General features: G+C 41.0%; 1 protein-coding gene across 4 annotated transcripts; it reads left to right on the top strand.

Annotated features, from left to right (window-relative positions):
* The first annotated feature begins 162 nt into the window (after window positions 1–162).
* LOC124118705 (trichohyalin-like) lies at window positions 163–17,995 on the top strand. Of its 4 annotated transcripts, none has more exons than XM_048394927.1 (10): window positions 163–355; window positions 6,357–7,457; window positions 9,417–9,491; window positions 9,892–9,926; window positions 10,105–10,794; window positions 10,891–10,915; window positions 11,254–11,288; window positions 11,868–11,901; window positions 13,624–13,755; window positions 16,208–17,995. In XM_048394927.1, the coding sequence occupies exons 2-10, from the start codon at window positions 6,479–6,481 to the stop codon at window positions 16,246–16,248; spliced, it is 2,046 nt and encodes a 681-aa protein (XP_048250884.1). In that variant the 5' UTR covers window positions 163–355; window positions 6,357–6,478; the 3' UTR covers window positions 16,249–17,995. The 4 variants fall into 4 exon arrangements, with proteins under 4 accessions (XP_048250884.1, XP_048250886.1, XP_048250883.1 ...); XM_048394929.1 differs by lacking the exon at window positions 163–355 and adding an exon at window positions 727–830 and having other exon boundaries at window positions 10,105–10,602; XM_048394926.1 differs by lacking the exon at window positions 163–355 and adding an exon at window positions 728–830.
* Window positions 17,996–19,516: the final 1,521 nt, after the last annotated feature.

The raw sequence follows: 19,516 nt of genomic DNA on the forward strand, positions 1-19,516 counted from the left end.
TGTTTTGATTATAATTATCCTTTAGCATGTTCTCGCTTGTATAGCGACTGACAGTTGTCGCAGTGATTAGTCGTCAGGAATGTAGTGTCATTCAATCTAAGCAGTCGTCGGGAATTTACTATATTTAGATACTGGTAGGTGTGTAAACTTCAGGTATATCGTGAAATGGTGTGGGATATCTGTGGTGTTGTGGAAGCGAGATGGATTGTACATGGGGGAACAGTTGCGTGTTTGCGTATATCACACACATCATCTCTGTCGTCAGTTTGTCACACACGCATTTTCATCGCGTCCGCACCGGCTTTCGTGTGAAGATCGCTCATCATCACGGAAGCTAGACAACTGTTGCTGCTTGGTGAATATATATTTTTATCACTGTATTTTTGTATTTGATACTGACCTTTGCCATCATATAATATATTGCCATTCAATATAATACTACCACTCTATTGTTTACTGGCATTGCAATTGATGTGCACTAATTTATGTTCATTTGTAAACCTACTTAATTTTGTCATACATTTGTTAATCGTATACCACTTGTTGTTTGTTTGTTGGTTTCACGCGAAGTTCCTTTAAGTACAGATTTCTGGGTTAACACATTGTTTCAGTTCGGGAATCAACACCTTACATTGTTGCCAGTTCCTCTGTACAGCAGCACAATTCCGGGTGTGTATTCTGGCGTGTCCGACCTTCCTGAACGTTATGTTTGGTTAAATATGATATCCGCGCTAAGACCCACCCGTATAGACTGTCAAGCCGTGTATTGATCAGTTCAGTCTGCAGACAAGTGTCACTACTCGAGGACAGTGTCAGTCGGAGCCTACGCAGTATGTATTTGTACCATTAATTTGCTTTTGATTATTTGCGTTAGTCATGTGTTACTCACTAAGTCTGATATTGACCCGTGAAGATCCGAGGTAGAATAGGTCTTCAGCAACCCATGCTTGCCGTGAAGATCCGGGGGAGAGTAGGTCTTCAGCAACCCATGCTTGCCGTGAAGATCCGGGGTAGAGTAGGTCTTCAGCAACCCATGCTTGCCGTAATAATCGACTTTGCTTGTCGTAAGAGGCGACTAACGGGATCGGGTGGTCAGAGTCGCTGTCATCTTTCCAAAGTGCGTGGATCGATTCTCATGATATTAATCACTGGGTTGTCTGGTCCAGACTCCATTATGTACAGACCGCCGTCATATAGCTGGAATATTGCTGAGTGCGGTGTTAAACAACAAACCAACCAACCACTCATGTATTAGTATTGATATTGTTGTCATTTCAAGTACTCGTTTGATTCATTGTGTGGAATTATTCATTGTTTGTGTGTTTGTTGTTTACAGTCGACAGCAATATTCCAGTTATATAAAGGCATTCTGTAAATGATCGAATCTGGACCAGACAATCAAGTGATTGACATTATGAGCATCGACCTACGCAACTGGGATACGATGACTTGCATCAGCTAAGTCAGCAAAACTGACTACCCTATCCCGTTAGCCGCCTCTTACGACAGTTTCTGAAGACCATTTCGTACCCGAAATGGTCACGGAGCTTACTCGTTGTGAAACAGGTTTGATAACGTAGTAAATACATGGACATTATTATGGATCCTGACAATTTCTGATTCAAATCTATGAGCAGTGTACAGTCAGTGGTGTGTATGTTATACACTCCATGTCTATCACTGTTGCATCACTGACACATCACAGTCAGTGTTGTGTATGTTTTACACTCCATGTCTATCACTGTTGCATCACTGACACATCACAGTCAGTGTTGTGTATGTTATACACTCCATGTCTATCACTGTTGCATCACTGACACATCACAGTCAGTGTCATGTATGTTTTACACTCCATGTCTATCACTGTTGCATCACTGACACATCACAGTCAGTGTTGTGTATGTTATACACTCCATGTCTATCACTGTTGCATCACTGACACATCACAGTCAGTGTTGTGTATGTTATACACTCCATGTCTATCACTGTTGCATCACTGACACATCACAGTCAGTGTTGTGTATGTTATACACTCCATGTCTATCACTGTTGCATCACTGACACATCACAGTCAGTGGTGTGTATGTTTTACACTCCATGTATATCACTGTTGCATCACTGACACATCACAGTCAGTGTTGTGTATGTTATACACTCCATGTCTATCACTGTTGCATCACTGACACATCACAGTCAGTGGTGTGTATGTTTTACACTCCATGTCTATCACTGTTGCATCACTGACACATCACAGTCAGTGGTGTGTATGTTATACACTCCATGTCTATCACTGTTGCATCACTGACACATCACAGTCAGTGTTGTGTATGTTATACACTCCATGTCTATCACTGTTGCATCACTGACACATCACAGTCAGTGTTGTGTATGTTATACACTCCATGTCTATCACTGTTGCATCACTGACACATCACAGTCAGTGGTGTGTATGTTTTACACTCCATGTATATCACTGTTGCATCACTGACACATCACAGTCAGTGTTGTGTATGTTATACACTCCATGTCTATCACTGTTGCATCACTGACACATCACAGTCAGTGGTGTGTATGTTTTACACTCCATGTCTATCACTGTTGCATCACTGACACATCACAGTCAGTGGTGTGTATGTTATACACTCCATGTCTATCACTGTTGCATCATTGACACATCACAGTCAGTGTTGTGTATGTTTTACACTCCATGTCTATCACTGTTGCATCATTGACACATCACAGTCAGTGTTGTGTATGTTATACACTCCATGTCTGTCACTGTTGCATCATTGACACATCACAGTCAGTGTTGTGTATGTTTTACACTCCATGTCTATCACTGTTGCATCACTGACACATCACAGTCAGTGTTGTGTATGTTATACACTCCATGTCTATCACTGTTGCATCATTGACACATCACAGTCAGTGTTGTGTATGTTATACACTCCATGTCTATCACTGTTGCATCATTGACACATCACAGTCAGTGTTGTGTATGTTTTACACTCCATGTCTATCACTGTTGCATCATTGACACATCGCAGTCAGTGTTGTGTATGTTTTACACTCCATGTCTATCACTGTTGCATCATTGACACATCACAGTCAGTGTTGTGTATGTTATACACTCCATGTCTATCACTGTTGCATCATTGATACATCACAGTCAGTGTTGTGTATGTTATACACTCCATGTCTATCACTGTTGCATCACTGACACATCACAGTCAGTGTTGTGTATGTTATACACTCCATGTCTATCACTGTTGCGTCACTGACACATCACAGTCAGTGTTGTGTATATTATACACTCCTTGTCTATCACTGTTGCATCACTGACACATCACAGTCAGTGGTGTGTATGTTTTACACTCCATGTCTATCACTGTTGCACCATTGACACATCACAGTCAGTGTTGTGTATGCATTACACTCAATGTATATCACTGTTGCATTATTGACACATCACATGTGGAACACACTTACAGTTCAACGCTTAGGTTATTCAAGGTTATGCAAGGTGTTCTGTATTAATCTTGTCGCTGTCTCAGGCGTGACGCTGTCAAAGAACTGTGTTATGTCCTGTGTAGAAGTGTGGTTCACCGGTAAGCTGGTAACACGACCAGGGGCGGTCGAGTAGCCCATTGGTTAAAGCGTTCGCTAGTCACGCCCAAACCCGATTCCAGACATGGGTACAATGTGTGAAGCCTATTTCTGGTGTCCCCTGCCGTAATATTGCTGGAATATTGCTAAAAGCGGCGTAAAACCATACTCACTCACTCACTCACTCTAACACGACCAATGTGTGATCCAGCATGGGTAGGAGAGATACCACATGCCATCAACACATAGCCTGGAGAACGGGAACATTGTAGTGCCGTTGTGACTATCCACAGGTTGTTAGGTCACGTCACGTTGATAACAAAATACATCCATTTTACAGGGTAAGAAACAAGCAGCTTTGTCCTTATAACGATAACATATAGTAAAACACTTAAAATGGGCCAATTTCTACTAGTCCTTAAGATACCTTTACTATTGGGCAGTTTGGTAAGGACTACAGGATTAGTGCCAATTTCTAACGCTGATTTTAGCTACAATAGTAACTAACATAGCAGTGCAGTTGTATTGGCGTGTCCACGTGTAACCAAACTGTCGCTCTGCCCTACTAGTCAGCAATACAGTTCCCGTGTATACTGTGGCCTTAGGGTAAGATCTGGTGTGAACAGTTCGTGACTAAACAAAGGAAAAATACTCTGTCGCGTTTGACGGGCATTGTCTGTTGTGATTATCAACACACGCTATAGGCGACCTTTGAGGTGATAAGCCATCAGTCTGAGTTTTACACTCAGGGAAAAAGCAGGCATGTACCGTCCAGATGTATCAAATTAGCTGAGGGCTTAGTCTTGTTCACTTAAAAACATCTGAATATATTTTTCAACCTACAGCACGGTATTGCGATACGCATGCTGGCAAATAACAATGCCGACAGGGTAACAGCAAGTAACATCTATTACCGTCTTTTGGTATGACGAGGCCGAGGCCTTCAACTCTCTGGGTGGAGGCTCTGCCACTAATCCACGTTAATTCGTTATAACCAGTTCGTTACAGGCATAGATACAACATGTTTTCAGCAAATGGACGGGACCCTAAAACAGTTAGTTATATACGTCAGTTCGTTATAGGAGTGTTCGTTATAAACGGAGTATGATTATCCAGACTGAGACAAAAACAATTGGCAAGGGTTTACTCCTCTCAAGTGTGATAATTTTGTTGTCTACTGTTTAATCCAGGACGGGTTCCTGTCATAGTATTAGAGAGCATGTGCCAAGACCAAGTGGGGGCGCGGGTGGCCCAGTCGTCTAAGGCGCCGTGATTCGCTGTGCAGAGTTGCGTGCCTTGTGCACGAGAGAAACCTACGATTGTGGGCTCGAATCCCGGTTTACTCCGATTATGTTTCTAGGTTTGTCAGCACCATACCCTTGCACGTGGGTTTCACCGAAGTGGTTAACGTCTCAGACCTGCATCACTTCGGGCTTTACTCCCACATTAAGCTGGTAGGCCGCGATATAACTGGAATATTGTTAAAAGCGGCGTTAAACCCAACTCACTCACTCACTCACTCACTCACTCACTCACTCACTCACTCACTCACTCACTCACTCACTCACTCACTCACTCACTCAGTCATTGCATACATAAGTGGGATAACATGAGTAAGTAATGACAACAGAAGGATAAAACTGTAACAACATGATGGACAGAGAACACACAGCTCGAAGCCAATGGGACATGAAGCCAATTAAACAGGATATGTTTGGATAGGTGTGGTGATTATTGCTTAATGAGTTCATAGCAGGCGGATCGGATGCTTGACAACGGTATCAGGATCTATACCGAAACGTTGCATTTACAGCATTAAAGAAGTTGTTATCCATAAATTGTGTCTTCTTTGTTCGCCCCCCAAACACTCTTGGCATTTTTTTTCCAAATCTCAAAATGTCCAAAATTCTATATAAACAACCACAAAAAACCCTACTGGATTGCCAAACAACTTTATCCCCTTTTCGGAAACACATTAAATGGCCCGGCCGGGCCCGTGTGCGAAATACGCTGCAGTCGGAAAGCGCACGTAAAATCTCCATTATAAGAAAGTAAGTAAGTAAGTCATCCGTCAACTTCTGAGTAATGCCTGTCAAACAATTCATCACCAGGTACTCAGCTGTAAAGGTCGGTGGTCTTATTGACGGAACATACTGACGTGCTTTCATACATGTGTGCCACCAGCAGGGCAGGATACGCTCACCATTTTTGTAAACACCTGGTATCATCACCATTTGGTAGTGATTCATAATTCTATAACGTTAACGCCAGAGAATACATTTTTGGATTCCATGAGGGTAAAAGATAATGCAGCAATGGACATTACATGAATGGGCTACTAGTGATCAGTGATGGCATCAGGTGTTCGCGGGTAAACATGTCCTCTCCAACAGGAAGCTCCCGCCACTCACACAGTCTGCATAAAAAAATAAGTGTTTGTTTGTTGCCTGATGCCACACAGCAGTACTCCTGCCATGCGAGGGCGATTAATAAATATATATGTTCTTTTTGCAAACGCGGGGGCAGTTTTACAATCTAGGTCCCGTCATGCACACACATGCTTATGATATAGGCAGAGTCGTACAAAGTTCTCAAAGACTGCTGATTACGAAAAGGATCTTGTCGCTTTGTTCCAGGTGATGGAACATCAACTACATTGTGCCTGTAATGGTTACTTTCATAAACCTAAACTTATTCTATGTAACAAAAGTACACTGACAATACTCATGCGTACCCTTTTATTTTGACAGACATCGCGAAGGAACCTATATCACAAGGCGGTCAACAAACTACCTGGAGCGACGCATATGCAAAAGGGTGAGGTACATTGAAAGCCTTATATCTCAGCAACCTTAACCATAAAGGATCAACAATGGAAGATAAAGTGTACACGGTGCAGGAGAATATAGATTATTTTGAGCGGATAAGAGGTGAACGTCACAATTGCGACATTGAAGGTTTCGCTTTGGAACATGCAGAAAGTATGACAGCTTCTAGAAATCTGATGCGGGAGAGGAGGGCATCTGGTTCTGGCAGGTCTGGAACTGATGGTGCTGCTCAGCCCGCCGACAGTTATCCTGGAGTCATGGAGAAAAGGGACAGGGATGAACTGGTCTCAGTTGATGATGATTCTGCCGATGTCGATGGAGCACACAATAAAGCCGTACCTGGCGGAGATGAAAGCTTGGATGAAGTTGACAAAATGCAACCCGTGACAAACTTTGTCAATGATGTACACGTCACAGGTGCCACAGGCGGAGATGACAGCGTGAATGAAGAGGACCATATGCAGCACGTGACAAACGTTGTCAATGATGTACACATCACAGGCGTCACAGGTGGAGATGACAGCGTGGATAAAGAGGACAGCATGAAGCAGGTAACGGGTATTTCATCCGATGAAGATGTTGATTCTTCTGATGTTGGAGTGGAGCACATTTCAGGCGTTACTGGGGGAGATGTTGACAACTCGACTGTAGTTGGCGTGGTAAAAGGCGGAATGCGCAACAAACAGACCTTGATTGATAGCGACATCTGTATCACAGGCGGCAGAAGCCAGCCTGACGGAGATGACACCGATGCAGATGACAAACTGAAGGAAGTCACTGGAGTTGCAGGTGGTGCTGTCAAGGACGCTACCGTTGTTGGGGAAGTACACGGAGGCATGGAAAATGAACAAACCATCGAAAATTCTAAAATCTACTCTGATGGTGGCTTCGGTGGAAGCCTTCAGTTCCTCGACCTGAACATCAGACAGAGAGACAATTCCGGAGAACAGCAAGATGGCGCTGTGCAGATCATCAAAGACTGCATCATTGATCTCCGAAAACCAGATGACCCCATAGACAAAGGTAAACGCATACTGAATCTATGAAGCCTTTTTATGGTTATATATACAAACATCTGTAAACATATGACTTGCTTGCTCTGTGAATAATGTACCTGACACTAAGAGAAATATGTAATTGCAAAGATCCACATAGAATCCATTACATTTACCAATATGGCTGGTGTATGTTAATATACTGTTAATCTGTAAATTTCGTATATATTGTATTATCAACAAATTGCTGATGATTCTACTACATAAACCAAACAAGACTAGGACAACAGTTCCTGATTGACTAACCTTCCATAAACCAAACAAGACTAGGACTACTGTTCCCTGATTGACTAACCTTCCATAAACCAAACAAGACTAGGACAACAGTTCCCTGATTGACTAACCTTCCATAAACCAAACAATACTAGGACTACAGTTCCTGATTGACTAACCTTCCATAAACCAAACAATAATAAGACCCTCTACCCTGATTGACTAACCTTCCATAAACCAAACAAGACTAGGACTACAGTTCCCTGATTTACTAACCTTCCATAAACCAAACAATACTAGGACTACAGTTCCTGATTGACTAACCTTCCATAAACCAAACAATAATAAGACCCTCTACCCTGATTGACTAACCTTCCATAAACCAAACAAGACTAGGACTACAGTTCCCTGATTTACTAACCTTCCATAAACCAAACAATACTAGGACTACAGTTCCTGATTGACTAACCTTCCATAAACCAAACAATAATAAGACCCTCTACCCTGATTGACTAACCTTCCATAAACCAAACAAGACTAGGACTACAGTTCCCTGATTGACTAACCTTCCATAAACCAAACAAGACTAGGACTACAGTTCCCTGATTGACTAACCTTCCATAAATCAAACAAGACTAGCAATACAGTCCCCTGATTGACTAACCTTCAATAAACCAAACAAGACTAGGACTACAGTTCCCTGATTGACTAACCTTCCATAAATCAAACAAGACTAGTACTTTGATAGGCAGTTAGAAGTTGGAGTACTAAGTAAGGATAATAATTTATGAATGAACAACTTCTTTATTTCAATTGAGAGCGAAGTTTTGATGTAGGTTCTAACACCGTTATCAAGCAAGTGATATACAGAGTGTGGGTGATAAGTATATATACAGGTAGGATGCAATGTTTATACAGGAGAGTAGACATCATATGTAGTTATATATCAGGGGCATAAATCAACAGGATAATGGCTGATTGGGGTCTTTGATGAGTTGATTGTACGCCGGGGAATGTAATAGCCTTCGTCACGGTTGATTGACGGTTGGAGTCTTTTGATGTTGATGGCTTCTTGTAGTTTTCTGATTTTGTAGTCTTTCAGATTAGTGGTGAGGGCCTTGACTTTATCCCACTGAATGCGGTGGCTTGGGTTGTCACGGGTGTGGTCTGATAGAGCTCATTTAGAGTCATTTGTGGAGACTGAGCTTTGATTTTCTTTAATTCGGGTATTGAGGGGCCTGGATGTTTCTCCTATGTAAGCTTGTCCACAATTACCCAGAATGTGGTACACTGCTTCTGATGGTTCTAGCTTGTGGCTGGATAGTGGTTACCCTATCGCTATTATTGTGTTCTGAATGGTATGACTTCTCTTAAAATCTACATCAATGTTGACCTGTTTCTTTAAGAGTCTCTGGATTTTAGGGCTAACTGTTCCAAATTAGGGGAGGCTGATCACAAAGGGCGCAGACTGTTGACGGGGAGATTTCTGAGGTCTGTAAAAAATCGAGTCTGGGACAGACGTTCCATTAACTGACATCATCAACATCGATCTACGCATTTTAGATGACATGCATCAACCATGTCAGCAAACCTGATCACCCGATCCCGTTATAATCTTTGCCTTTATGGAGCGGATCTAAGCAAAGTAAGCTAAATACATTTACCTACATAAACACAAAAGATTTGGTCATATCACATGAAACTTATTTCTCAGACAACAAGGGCGATGATGCAGATTGCTACAAGGATGAGGCTGGATCTGTGGCTGGAAACCCTGTTAAGGAGCCAGGTACGGAGTAAATGTATACAATATCGTACAAAATGTGAAGCAAACAAAACATTGGAGAAACACATACCTGCTGTGGAAGTTTCAAAATGTAGCGAAAAACGTCATTCACTTATGTTAACAACTTTTCAGAATGTGAGTGAGTGATTAAGGTATTAACCTGCTTTTGTCAATAATCAAGCTTGTCAGGGGACACAAGAAATGGGATTCACACATTTTACCTGAGTGGAAAACCTTGACATTCGGCTTGACGAGCGAATGCTTTAATCTTAGTTACCAAGCTGCCTCTTTTAATGTGTACGATTTGACAACCACAGTTTACGATACTCCATGTATTTCCATAGTAACAACAACTTTAAAGCTACCGTCAACATTTTCTTCTTGATTGCATATTTCATTTCAGATGAAGAAACTGAAAATCAAGAAATGCAGAAAAAGGTATTTTTGGGGGAGTCACATTTTTCTGGCATCATTTCCTGAATCAATATAAACAATATAAAAAAAACTTAGTGTAAAAGGCAAATACCCTTATTCCTTCAGTCGTTTGTAGAGCAAAGAACAATCTTCAAATAAAACATAATATAACAATGTTAACACTGAGAACATTACATGGCAGATACAGGAAGTGAAGGAGCAGTCTGAGAGGGAGGAAGAAACACGACGACTCATTGAGGAAAAACAGGCTGACATGGAGGAACAAGAAACACGACGACTCATTGAGGAAAAACAGGCAGACATGGAGGAACAAGAAACACGACGACTCATGCAGGAAAAACAGGCAGCCATGGAGGAACAAGAAACACGACGACTCATGGAGGAAAAACAGGCAGACATGGAGGAACAAGAAACACGACGACGCATGCAGGAAAGACAGGCAGACATGGAGGAACAAGAAACACGACGACTCATGCAGGAAAGACAGGCAGACATGGAGGAACAAGAAACACGACGACTCATGCAGGAAAGACAGGCAGACATGGAGGAACAAGAAACTCGACGACTCATGGAGGAAAAACAGGCAGCCATGGAGGAACAAGAAACACGACGACTCATGGAGGAAAAACAGGCAGACATGGAGGAACAAGAAACACGACGACGCATGCAGGAAAGACAGGCAGACATGGAGGAACAAGAAACACGACGACTCATGCAGGAAAGACAGGCAGACATGGAGGAACAAGAAACTCGACGACTCATGGAGGAAAAACAGGCAGCCATGGAGGAACAAGAAACACGACGACTCATGGAGGAAAAACAGGCAGCCATGGAGGAACAAGAAACACGACGACTCGTGCAGGAAAGACAGGCAGACATGGAGGAACAAGAAACACGACGACACATGGAGGAAAAACAGGCAGCCATGGAGGAACAAGAAAAACGACGACTCATGCAGGAAAAACAGGCAGCCATGGAGGAACAACTGCAAAGTAAGTAGAACAGTAGAGTAGATAGTACATGAGGACATCAAACGTGACCCAACTATTTTATTTTACATTTACAGTTCTTTTTGATTTTTGTGATTGTTACATAGCACTATTTATGTGATATTTCAACTTTTTAAATAATATAAACTCAATTCAGAATAAACGCCATTGATAGTGTTCTATATAGCACTCTTTATGTGATAGTTCAACTTGTAAATAATATAAACTCAGTTCAGCATATGTGCCATTGGTAGTGTTTTATATCTGAGTTATAATAATTACAAATACAATCACTTAAAGATAAATTCAATATCTAAATCTTAATGTTCTTTTGTTTTCAGGGGAACAAAGAGAACGAGAACAGATGCAGTTTGAGGTAAATAAAGTCATGATTTCTATTGAAATGATGAACCGTCTTCGTGACAGTCTTATATATTTATAATGTTTGTGACAAATGGTAAAGATATAACTCTAAACTGACATGGCAAGCGTTGTATGGTGATTGTGTTTCTAATAAAACATCTTTCGTATGTAAAACCAAGGACGGGCAGGGAGAATCAGGTGGGTTTGGCGTGATGATTGAAAGCTGGATAAATTGTAAAAAACAACAACATTTTTGAAAATATAATGTTACTTCAGATTTTCCAAACACGAACGATTCTCCGAAAATCTAACAACTGTCTTGTATCGTCCCCGCGAAGAATGTTTGACTACCTTTCCTATGCTTTTACGCCGCTTTAAGCAATATTCCAGCAATATCACGGCGGGGGACACCTGGAATGGGCTTCACACATTGTACCCATGTGGGGAATCGAACCCGGGTCCTCGGCGTGATGAGCGAACGCTTTAACCACTAGGCTACCCCACCGCCCCCGAAAGTTAGGTCTAAGGTGCATATTCAAGTGCACATTTCCCAAATGTGCAGAAATGTGTCATCTTGCTCTTATACTTACAGGTGCAGAGAATAGGCAATGAACAAAGACAAAATGGTATGTATTGTAGAAATTCGGAAAGATAAATAATGATCTACAGTACGAAGCCATAAGTACAAATAACACAGTCCACTGCAAACACAACATGATCAGAAACATTGATTATCTTAAGTTCCTAGCATCTCATCACCAATGTACGATTTAACCTCCTACATTCATAACACAGCATATAGTCTTTGAGAGGCATTTAGAAGTAGTTCACACACGGAAGAGAATGTATGGACGTCAACTTCTTTATTATGAGGAACACAACGTTCAGGAGTATATTCACCAGGTGAGATCTTTGTCACCTAAAATAGCCAAATAATGCTACCAGTGACACATGAACACATGAATATTACAATTAACAGACACATAGTTCTCTTTATATGTTAAGTTGTATTGTGAAGTGCCCTGGAAAAAGGTGTAAAATCGTATATACCTCGGACCGTTTGCTGAACGATTTGCACAAAGACTTAGTGTACAGTCACAACCGCCAACAATTCCCCGTGGAAGGATCTCTAAATTGACTACCAGAGATCGAACCATTTCGAACATTGACACAACTCATAGAACTGCAGCCTCTTAGACGGACAGGTTGCCAGTGCTCTTCGTTTACTATGGAATTGCCATTACGATTTCTGTCTTCTTTATTGAATATAAATATGTTTTTGACCAACGTAAGCAAGGTCTTTTGGCTGACATGGTAATATAAATTCCCAGTGGATGAGAATAACCACTCAAGATTATCCAACGGGACAGATTCCATATGGGATAAGGTGTTCGAAAAGGATCACTTCTCGTGGAATAGGTTTGGCATTGACATAAACTTCAGGAACACTTCGTATGCACGATCTATCTACTTGGGTCAACCAGCGATGTGGGTTTGTATGTGGGCTACTTCCGACAAAGCCAAGATCACGCTAAATCATACGAAACAAGGCAGAAAATTCGGATCTTAGTCCATGAGAAAAATCGCCCTTATCAAAATCTATCATTTACAGTGTAAACTCTAACGTGAAAGTATTTGACGCTATTTGAAACACCACCAATGTTTAATGAACATAAAATATCATGTAACTGGTTACGGTTTATTCACTTGCATTCTTCAATCAATCCATGCAATGTGATATTGTTCTCTCAACATATTTTATACATACATTTATTGATGGTATATTCAAATCATTCACTGTTATGTAAATAAGCATCAAAGACAGTGGAGATAGTTACATGTAGGTTTTAGTCAATGTCAGATATTTACATAGTGTGTCCTTGCACTAATGTTGGTTGGTTGGTTGGTTGGTTTGTTGCTTAACCTTGCACTCAGCAATATTCCAGCTATATGACAGGGGTTTCTGGACCAGTCAATCCAGTGATTGATATTGCACTAATGTAATTGTTTTCTATATATGTGTGCTATACAATATAGTAAGGTAAACGTGGGCTCTGTCATGTAAATAAACAAAACAATTTCAAAACGCAGAAGACATCTCCGCTAAAAGCAGAGTCGAATGTATGGTTCCGCCCAAACAATGAGCATGTGTTTATGAATCATAAACAAATCGTGAAGATACCAGGTGTTCGCAAAAAGGTGAAAGCGCCCTGCCTCCTCAGAGAGCTCCCGTCAAAACCACATGCATCGGCAAGTCAACTGTGCACATAAAATAGGGAACATAGGGAATAGCATTTGACATGACTGTCGCCTATTACGATAACCCTATCACCATCTGTCTGTTGTAGCTGCATACAGAGGGCAGCCCAATCAAGTCGTCGTCAATCCTCACATGGCTGCTGGTGGGATGGTGGTAGTTCCAGCTGCCCCGAGATTGGTGTATGTCAACCCTAATCCTCAACCCGCCAGGAGAGGGAATGGTAAATACTTATGTCAATGTGTACCGATACGTCTTCTACGTACCCTTGGAAAACACAGTAAGGGTGAGTGAATGAGTATGGTTTTACGTCGCTTTTAGCAATATTCCAGCAATATCACGGCGGGGGACACCGGAAATGGGCTTTACACATTGTACTCATGTCGGGAATCGAACCCGGGTCTTTGGCGTGACGAGCGAACGCTTTAACCACAAGGCTAGCCGACCGCCCCAACTCAGTAACAACGGTAACGGGTAATTATTGATGCCAGTGTATACATATATATATGCTCTAGTTGCCTTTTGAACATTCAGTAAAACAGAGACAGGTAAATATTGATACCAGTTTATACAGATATGTGTTCTAGTTACCTTTCGAACACTCTGTAACAACGGGGACGGGTAAGTATCGATGTCACTGTTTACAGGTATGTGTTCTAGTTACCTTTGGAACATTCAGTAACAAAGGGGACGGGTAATTATTGACGTCAGTATGTACATATATGTGTTCTAGACACCTTTGTAACGCTCGGTAACAACGGGGACGGGTACGTATTGATGTCAGTGTATACAGATATGTGTGCTAGTTACCTTTGGAACATTCGGTAACAACGCGGACGGGTAAGTATTGATGTCAGTGTATACAGATATGTGTGCTAGTTACCTTTGGAACATTCGGTAACAACGGGGACGGGTACGTATTGATGTCAGTGTATACATATATGTGTTCTTGTTACCTTTAGAGCATTCAGTAACAAAGGGGACGGGTAAGTATTGATGTCAGTGTATACAGATATGGTATTTACCTACCTTTGGAACACACGGTTACAACGCGGACGGGTAAGTATTGATGTCAGTGTATACAGATATGTGTTCTAGTTACCTTTGTAACACTCGGTAACAACGGGGACGGGTAAGTATTGATGTCAGTGTATACAGATATGTGTTCTAGTTACCTTTGGAACACTTGGTAACAATGGGGACGGGTAAGTATTGATGCCAGTGTATACAGATATGTTATTTACCTACCTTTGAAACACACGGTTACAACGCGGACGGGTAAGTATTGATGTCAGTGTATACAGATATGTGTTCAAGTTACCTTTGGAACATTCAGTAACAACGAGAACGGGCAAGTAATGATGTCAGTGTATACAGATATGTGTTTTAGTTACCTATGGAACACTCTGAGACAACGGGGACGGGTAAGTATTGATGTCAGTGTATACAGATATGTCTTCTATTTACCTTTGGAACATTCAGTAACAACGGGGATACGTAAGTATTGACATCAGTGTATACAGATACGTGTTCTGGTTACCTTTGGAACATTCAGTAACAAAGGGGACGGGTAATTATTGACGTCAGTATATACATATATGTGTTCTAGCTACCTTTGGAACACTCGGTAACAACGAGGATGGGTCAGTATTGACGTCAGTGTATACATATATGTGTTCTAGCTACCTTTGGAACACTCTGTAACAACGGGGACGGGTCAGTATTGATGTCAGTGTATACAAATATGTGTTCTTGTTACCTTTGGAACACTCGGTAACAATGGGGACGGGTAAGTACTGATGCCAGTGTATACATATATGTGTTCTAGTTACCTTTGTAACATTCAGTAACAAAGGGGACGGGCAATTATTGACGTCAGAATATACATATATGTGCTCTAGTTACCTTTGGAACACTCGGTAAGAACGGGAATAGGTAAGTATTGACGTCAGTATATACATATGTGTGTTCCAGTTATCTTTGGAACATTCAGTAACAAAGGGGTCGGGTAATTATTGATGTCAGTGTAAACATATATGTGTTCTTGTTACCTTTGGAACATTCAGTAACAACGAGGACGGGCAAGTAATGATGTCAGTGTATACATATATGTGTTCTAGTTACCTTTGGAAAACACGGTAACAACGAGGACGGGTAAGTATTGATGTCAGTGTATACAGATATGTGTTCTAGTTACCTTTTGGACACTCGGTAACAAAGGGGATAGGTAAGTATTGATATCAGGGTATACAGATATATGTTCTAGTTACCTTTGGAACACTCGGTCACAACGGGGACGGGTAAGTATTGATGTTAGTGTATACGGATATGTGTTCTAGTTACCTTTGTAACATTCAGTAACAAAGGGGACGGGTAAGTATTGATGACATAGTATACATATATGTGTTCTAGTTACCTTTGGAACACTCAGTAACAAAGGGGACGGGTAAGTATTGATGCTACTGTATACAGGTAGATATGTGTTTGAGTTGACTTCGGAACACTCATTTCTAATACCTTCCGAACACTCAGTTTTAACAGTTATTGACACCAGATTGGTGCATGAAACTGTCCTGTTTCATCTTGGAAACAGGTGTCCCGTTTGGAGTATTATGATCACCAGTGTGTCAACATTTGTTTCTGTTACTTTCACACACAACTTTGCTTTATTTAAGGTCTAATGGAGAACATCCAACAATTCTTTAATGGACTGTAGAACAGGAAATAAACAGAAGAAGCAGTGTGAACGACAACCCAAGGTTACAGACAGGATTCTCCAGACAGACATCAGTTACAATGCGTGTAGCTAGCTACCTTGGCGCAAAGACTTGACATGAAAAGACGGACAGACGTGTTCAGAACATTTCAATATAATCCATGTTACTTCAAAGGTCATTTTTAGAAAGGAATCATCAAATGGGTTTTATACTTTTCAAAGTACATGCTTCATTCGCTACATGTTTCAGACATACTTCTACTTAAAAAGGCAACCTTCCTAGAATGTTGTTTGGTTAGTTGTGAATGTTACATTGAAGGTGTCTTTATGCACCGTAAAGTCTGTTGATTATCGCCATCACTGCAAATCTCTATCAGGCGTCTGGGTTGCCTTGTGTTTAAAGTTTGTACTCGACATACAAACATGGCCTTGAATCCAAACATGGCCATTTTGTAAAATGAAAATGCCAACCGCGGGAATGTTGCTAAAAGTATCGTTAAACTCGTTGGTTCATTCTCCAACATTTCTGTTCCTCAGATGAACAAGTGTGATCGTTATTTATACTTTTTGACATGCTGTATAAGAACTTATTCCCGCCAATCATGAATAACTATTGCACTTGACTAGCATCTATTTATATGCTATTAGAGTTTTATGTGGCAATGCACCAGTTATTTCTTATCACAATTTTAATTGTGTAATATGGGCTGGGTATATTTGCTGAACATTATTAAGCTCAGTTTAATCTCCATATCCCCGTGGGAATGGTGGGTGAGAGCAGGTCCCCAGCAACCGATGCTTGTCGTAAGAGGCGACTTGGTGGGTCGTGTGGTCAGACTGCGGTGAAAATCAACAGCCATACAATCAACAATACCCCTTACACGTTATTGATCTTTGAAGTTGTGAGGTAACATGTTTCTTGTTGTTTTCATTTGTTTTCAATCAAATGGTCCAGCGACACACCTTCCACGATAAGCCAAGATGTCAGGATTTCGCCCCGGGGCGATAACTAAAATATGCCCTCTTGCATTTACCACATCTTGTTTCTGTATAGAAAGGAAGACCTTCCAGTTTTGCACCTGGCAATGTTATCAGGGCTCATCGCCACATGATATTGACTAAACCGAGGGGTTGACAACGAGGACATATGATCATATATCGTAATAAACCTGCATATGTAGCTAACCATTCGACAGGTTAATTTGTTATTGGTCATGTAAAGTTTTTCTTCAAATTGCAATAAATATGATGTCTTAGTTAACATGAACAGGAATAGAGTGAGTGAGTTTGGTTTTACGCCGCTTTTAGCAATATTCCAGCAGTATCACGGCGGATGACATCAGAAATGGGTTTCACACATTGTACCAATGTCGGGAATCGAACCCGGGTCTTCGGTGTGACGAGGGAGCACTTTACCCACTAGGCTACCCGACAGCCCCCTGAGGAATAAAGCTACATTCAGACTATGCTGGGATAACTTGAACAGATGTACTAAATTGAACCGATCTGTTTTTGCGAAGTGATATCCAAACTCACGTTGAGTAGAATAGACTTTTCTTACACACCTGTGGGTGAGAAACCAATTTGAAACATATTTGTGATATCGAATTTCAGGCCAGTGATTGGCTACTTTCATTAGTGTAAATCATTCATAGTTGCTCGTGCTTCAGTCGAATGTTCACCTACGTCTGTATTGAACCACAGGACCGTGTAATCATTAATAACAATAAACGAACTCGTCCTCGTCTGCGAGTTTTTTTGTATTTTATTATCAGTTACAGTATCACTTGTTATGTCAACGTTATCGTTTTTCAGAGTGTAAACCCCCTGGATGCCACAGCGACACATATGTTCTTCAGCAACCAATACTTGCCGTAAAGGCGACTGAACTTGTTGTATAGGCGACTAACGGGATCAGCTGGTCAGGCTCGCTGACTTGGTTGATGCATGTCATCGATCCCAATTGTGTGGATCGATGCTTATGATATCACACACTGGATTGTCTGAACCAGATTCGATTATTAACAGACCGCCGTCATACAGCTGGAATATTGCTGAGTGCGGCGTTAAACCACAAACCAACCACATAATAATACAGATAGCATGGCCACATTCACCCCTCAAGTGGCCCCAGTGGCCACAAGGTACATTATGTTCCTCGTTATAAAAGCATCAGATGGCTCTAGGCCTTTTTAATCTGAAGCCGGAATGAGTGGTGTACAAGTCGTATATTAAAACTTCACAGGAATATTTCGACAATCTGTTGAACAATTCGATGAAAGTAAAACATCTTAATGCAGTGTTATGCATTCACCATGTTTTAATGCTTCGTCACTCCAAAACTTGACATGGCAAACTCAAGACAATTATTTTTTATCAGTTGAGCAATATGTCGTTAAAATCACTTTGATATGTATTTGCTTTCTGTTCATATTATATTTGATTAATGAAATATGAAGCATTAATGTCACGGAGTTAGCTTACCAAGGAATAACAAGAAACAGTTACAGATTCAATTTCTGATTGTATTCACTTATAATTTATTTTGTGGTGTATTTTACAGAATGTTGAGTTTATTTTAGTTCCATGGCGAGCTGATCGTTCATATAGCTTCTCCTAATAAAATATGTTCATAGTGTTTTGAACAGAATTTGCCTGACGTTCAACTATATTCAAGGTTTGTTGGTTGGCTGGTTTGTTGTTTAACGCCGCAGTCAGCAATACTCCAGCTATATGACGGTGGTCTGTATAAATAATCGAATCTTGACCAGACAATCCAGTGATTGATATCATGATCATCCATCCACGCAATTGGGATCGATGACATGTATCAACCAAGTCAGCGAGCCTGACAACCGGATCCCGTTAGTCGCCTTTTACGACAGGCATAGTCACCTTTTTCAGCAAGCATAGTTACTGAGTTATCAAATTCCCTAATGCAGAATCACTTGTTTTATGAACTCTTGATCAACTGATTAGTAGTAACCTTCAATTTCTTGCTGCAGTTGACATAATGTGTAGATTGTTGACTTAATGTTGTGCATACTCAATGACTTATCAAATTCCACTGTGCAGAATCACAGTCTTCTATTATGATATTTCCTTCACTTTTTTGGCAGTTACTATAATCTTTGGAGGCTTTGAGTTTTCAATGACAAAGTGTGTGTGTGTGACGTCGGTTTGTAAATAATACAGCCTGGAGGAGACATTCCGCTGAATGATGACTGATATCATGAGCATCACTCTACGTAATTGGTTGGCTGGTTGG

This window comes from Haliotis rufescens, unplaced genomic scaffold, assembly GCF_023055435.1.
Source record: "Haliotis rufescens isolate VD_foot unplaced genomic scaffold, xgHalRufe1.0.p SCAF_134, whole genome shotgun sequence".
NCBI classification, from domain to species: Eukaryota; Metazoa; Mollusca; class Gastropoda; order Lepetellida; family Haliotidae; genus Haliotis; species Haliotis rufescens.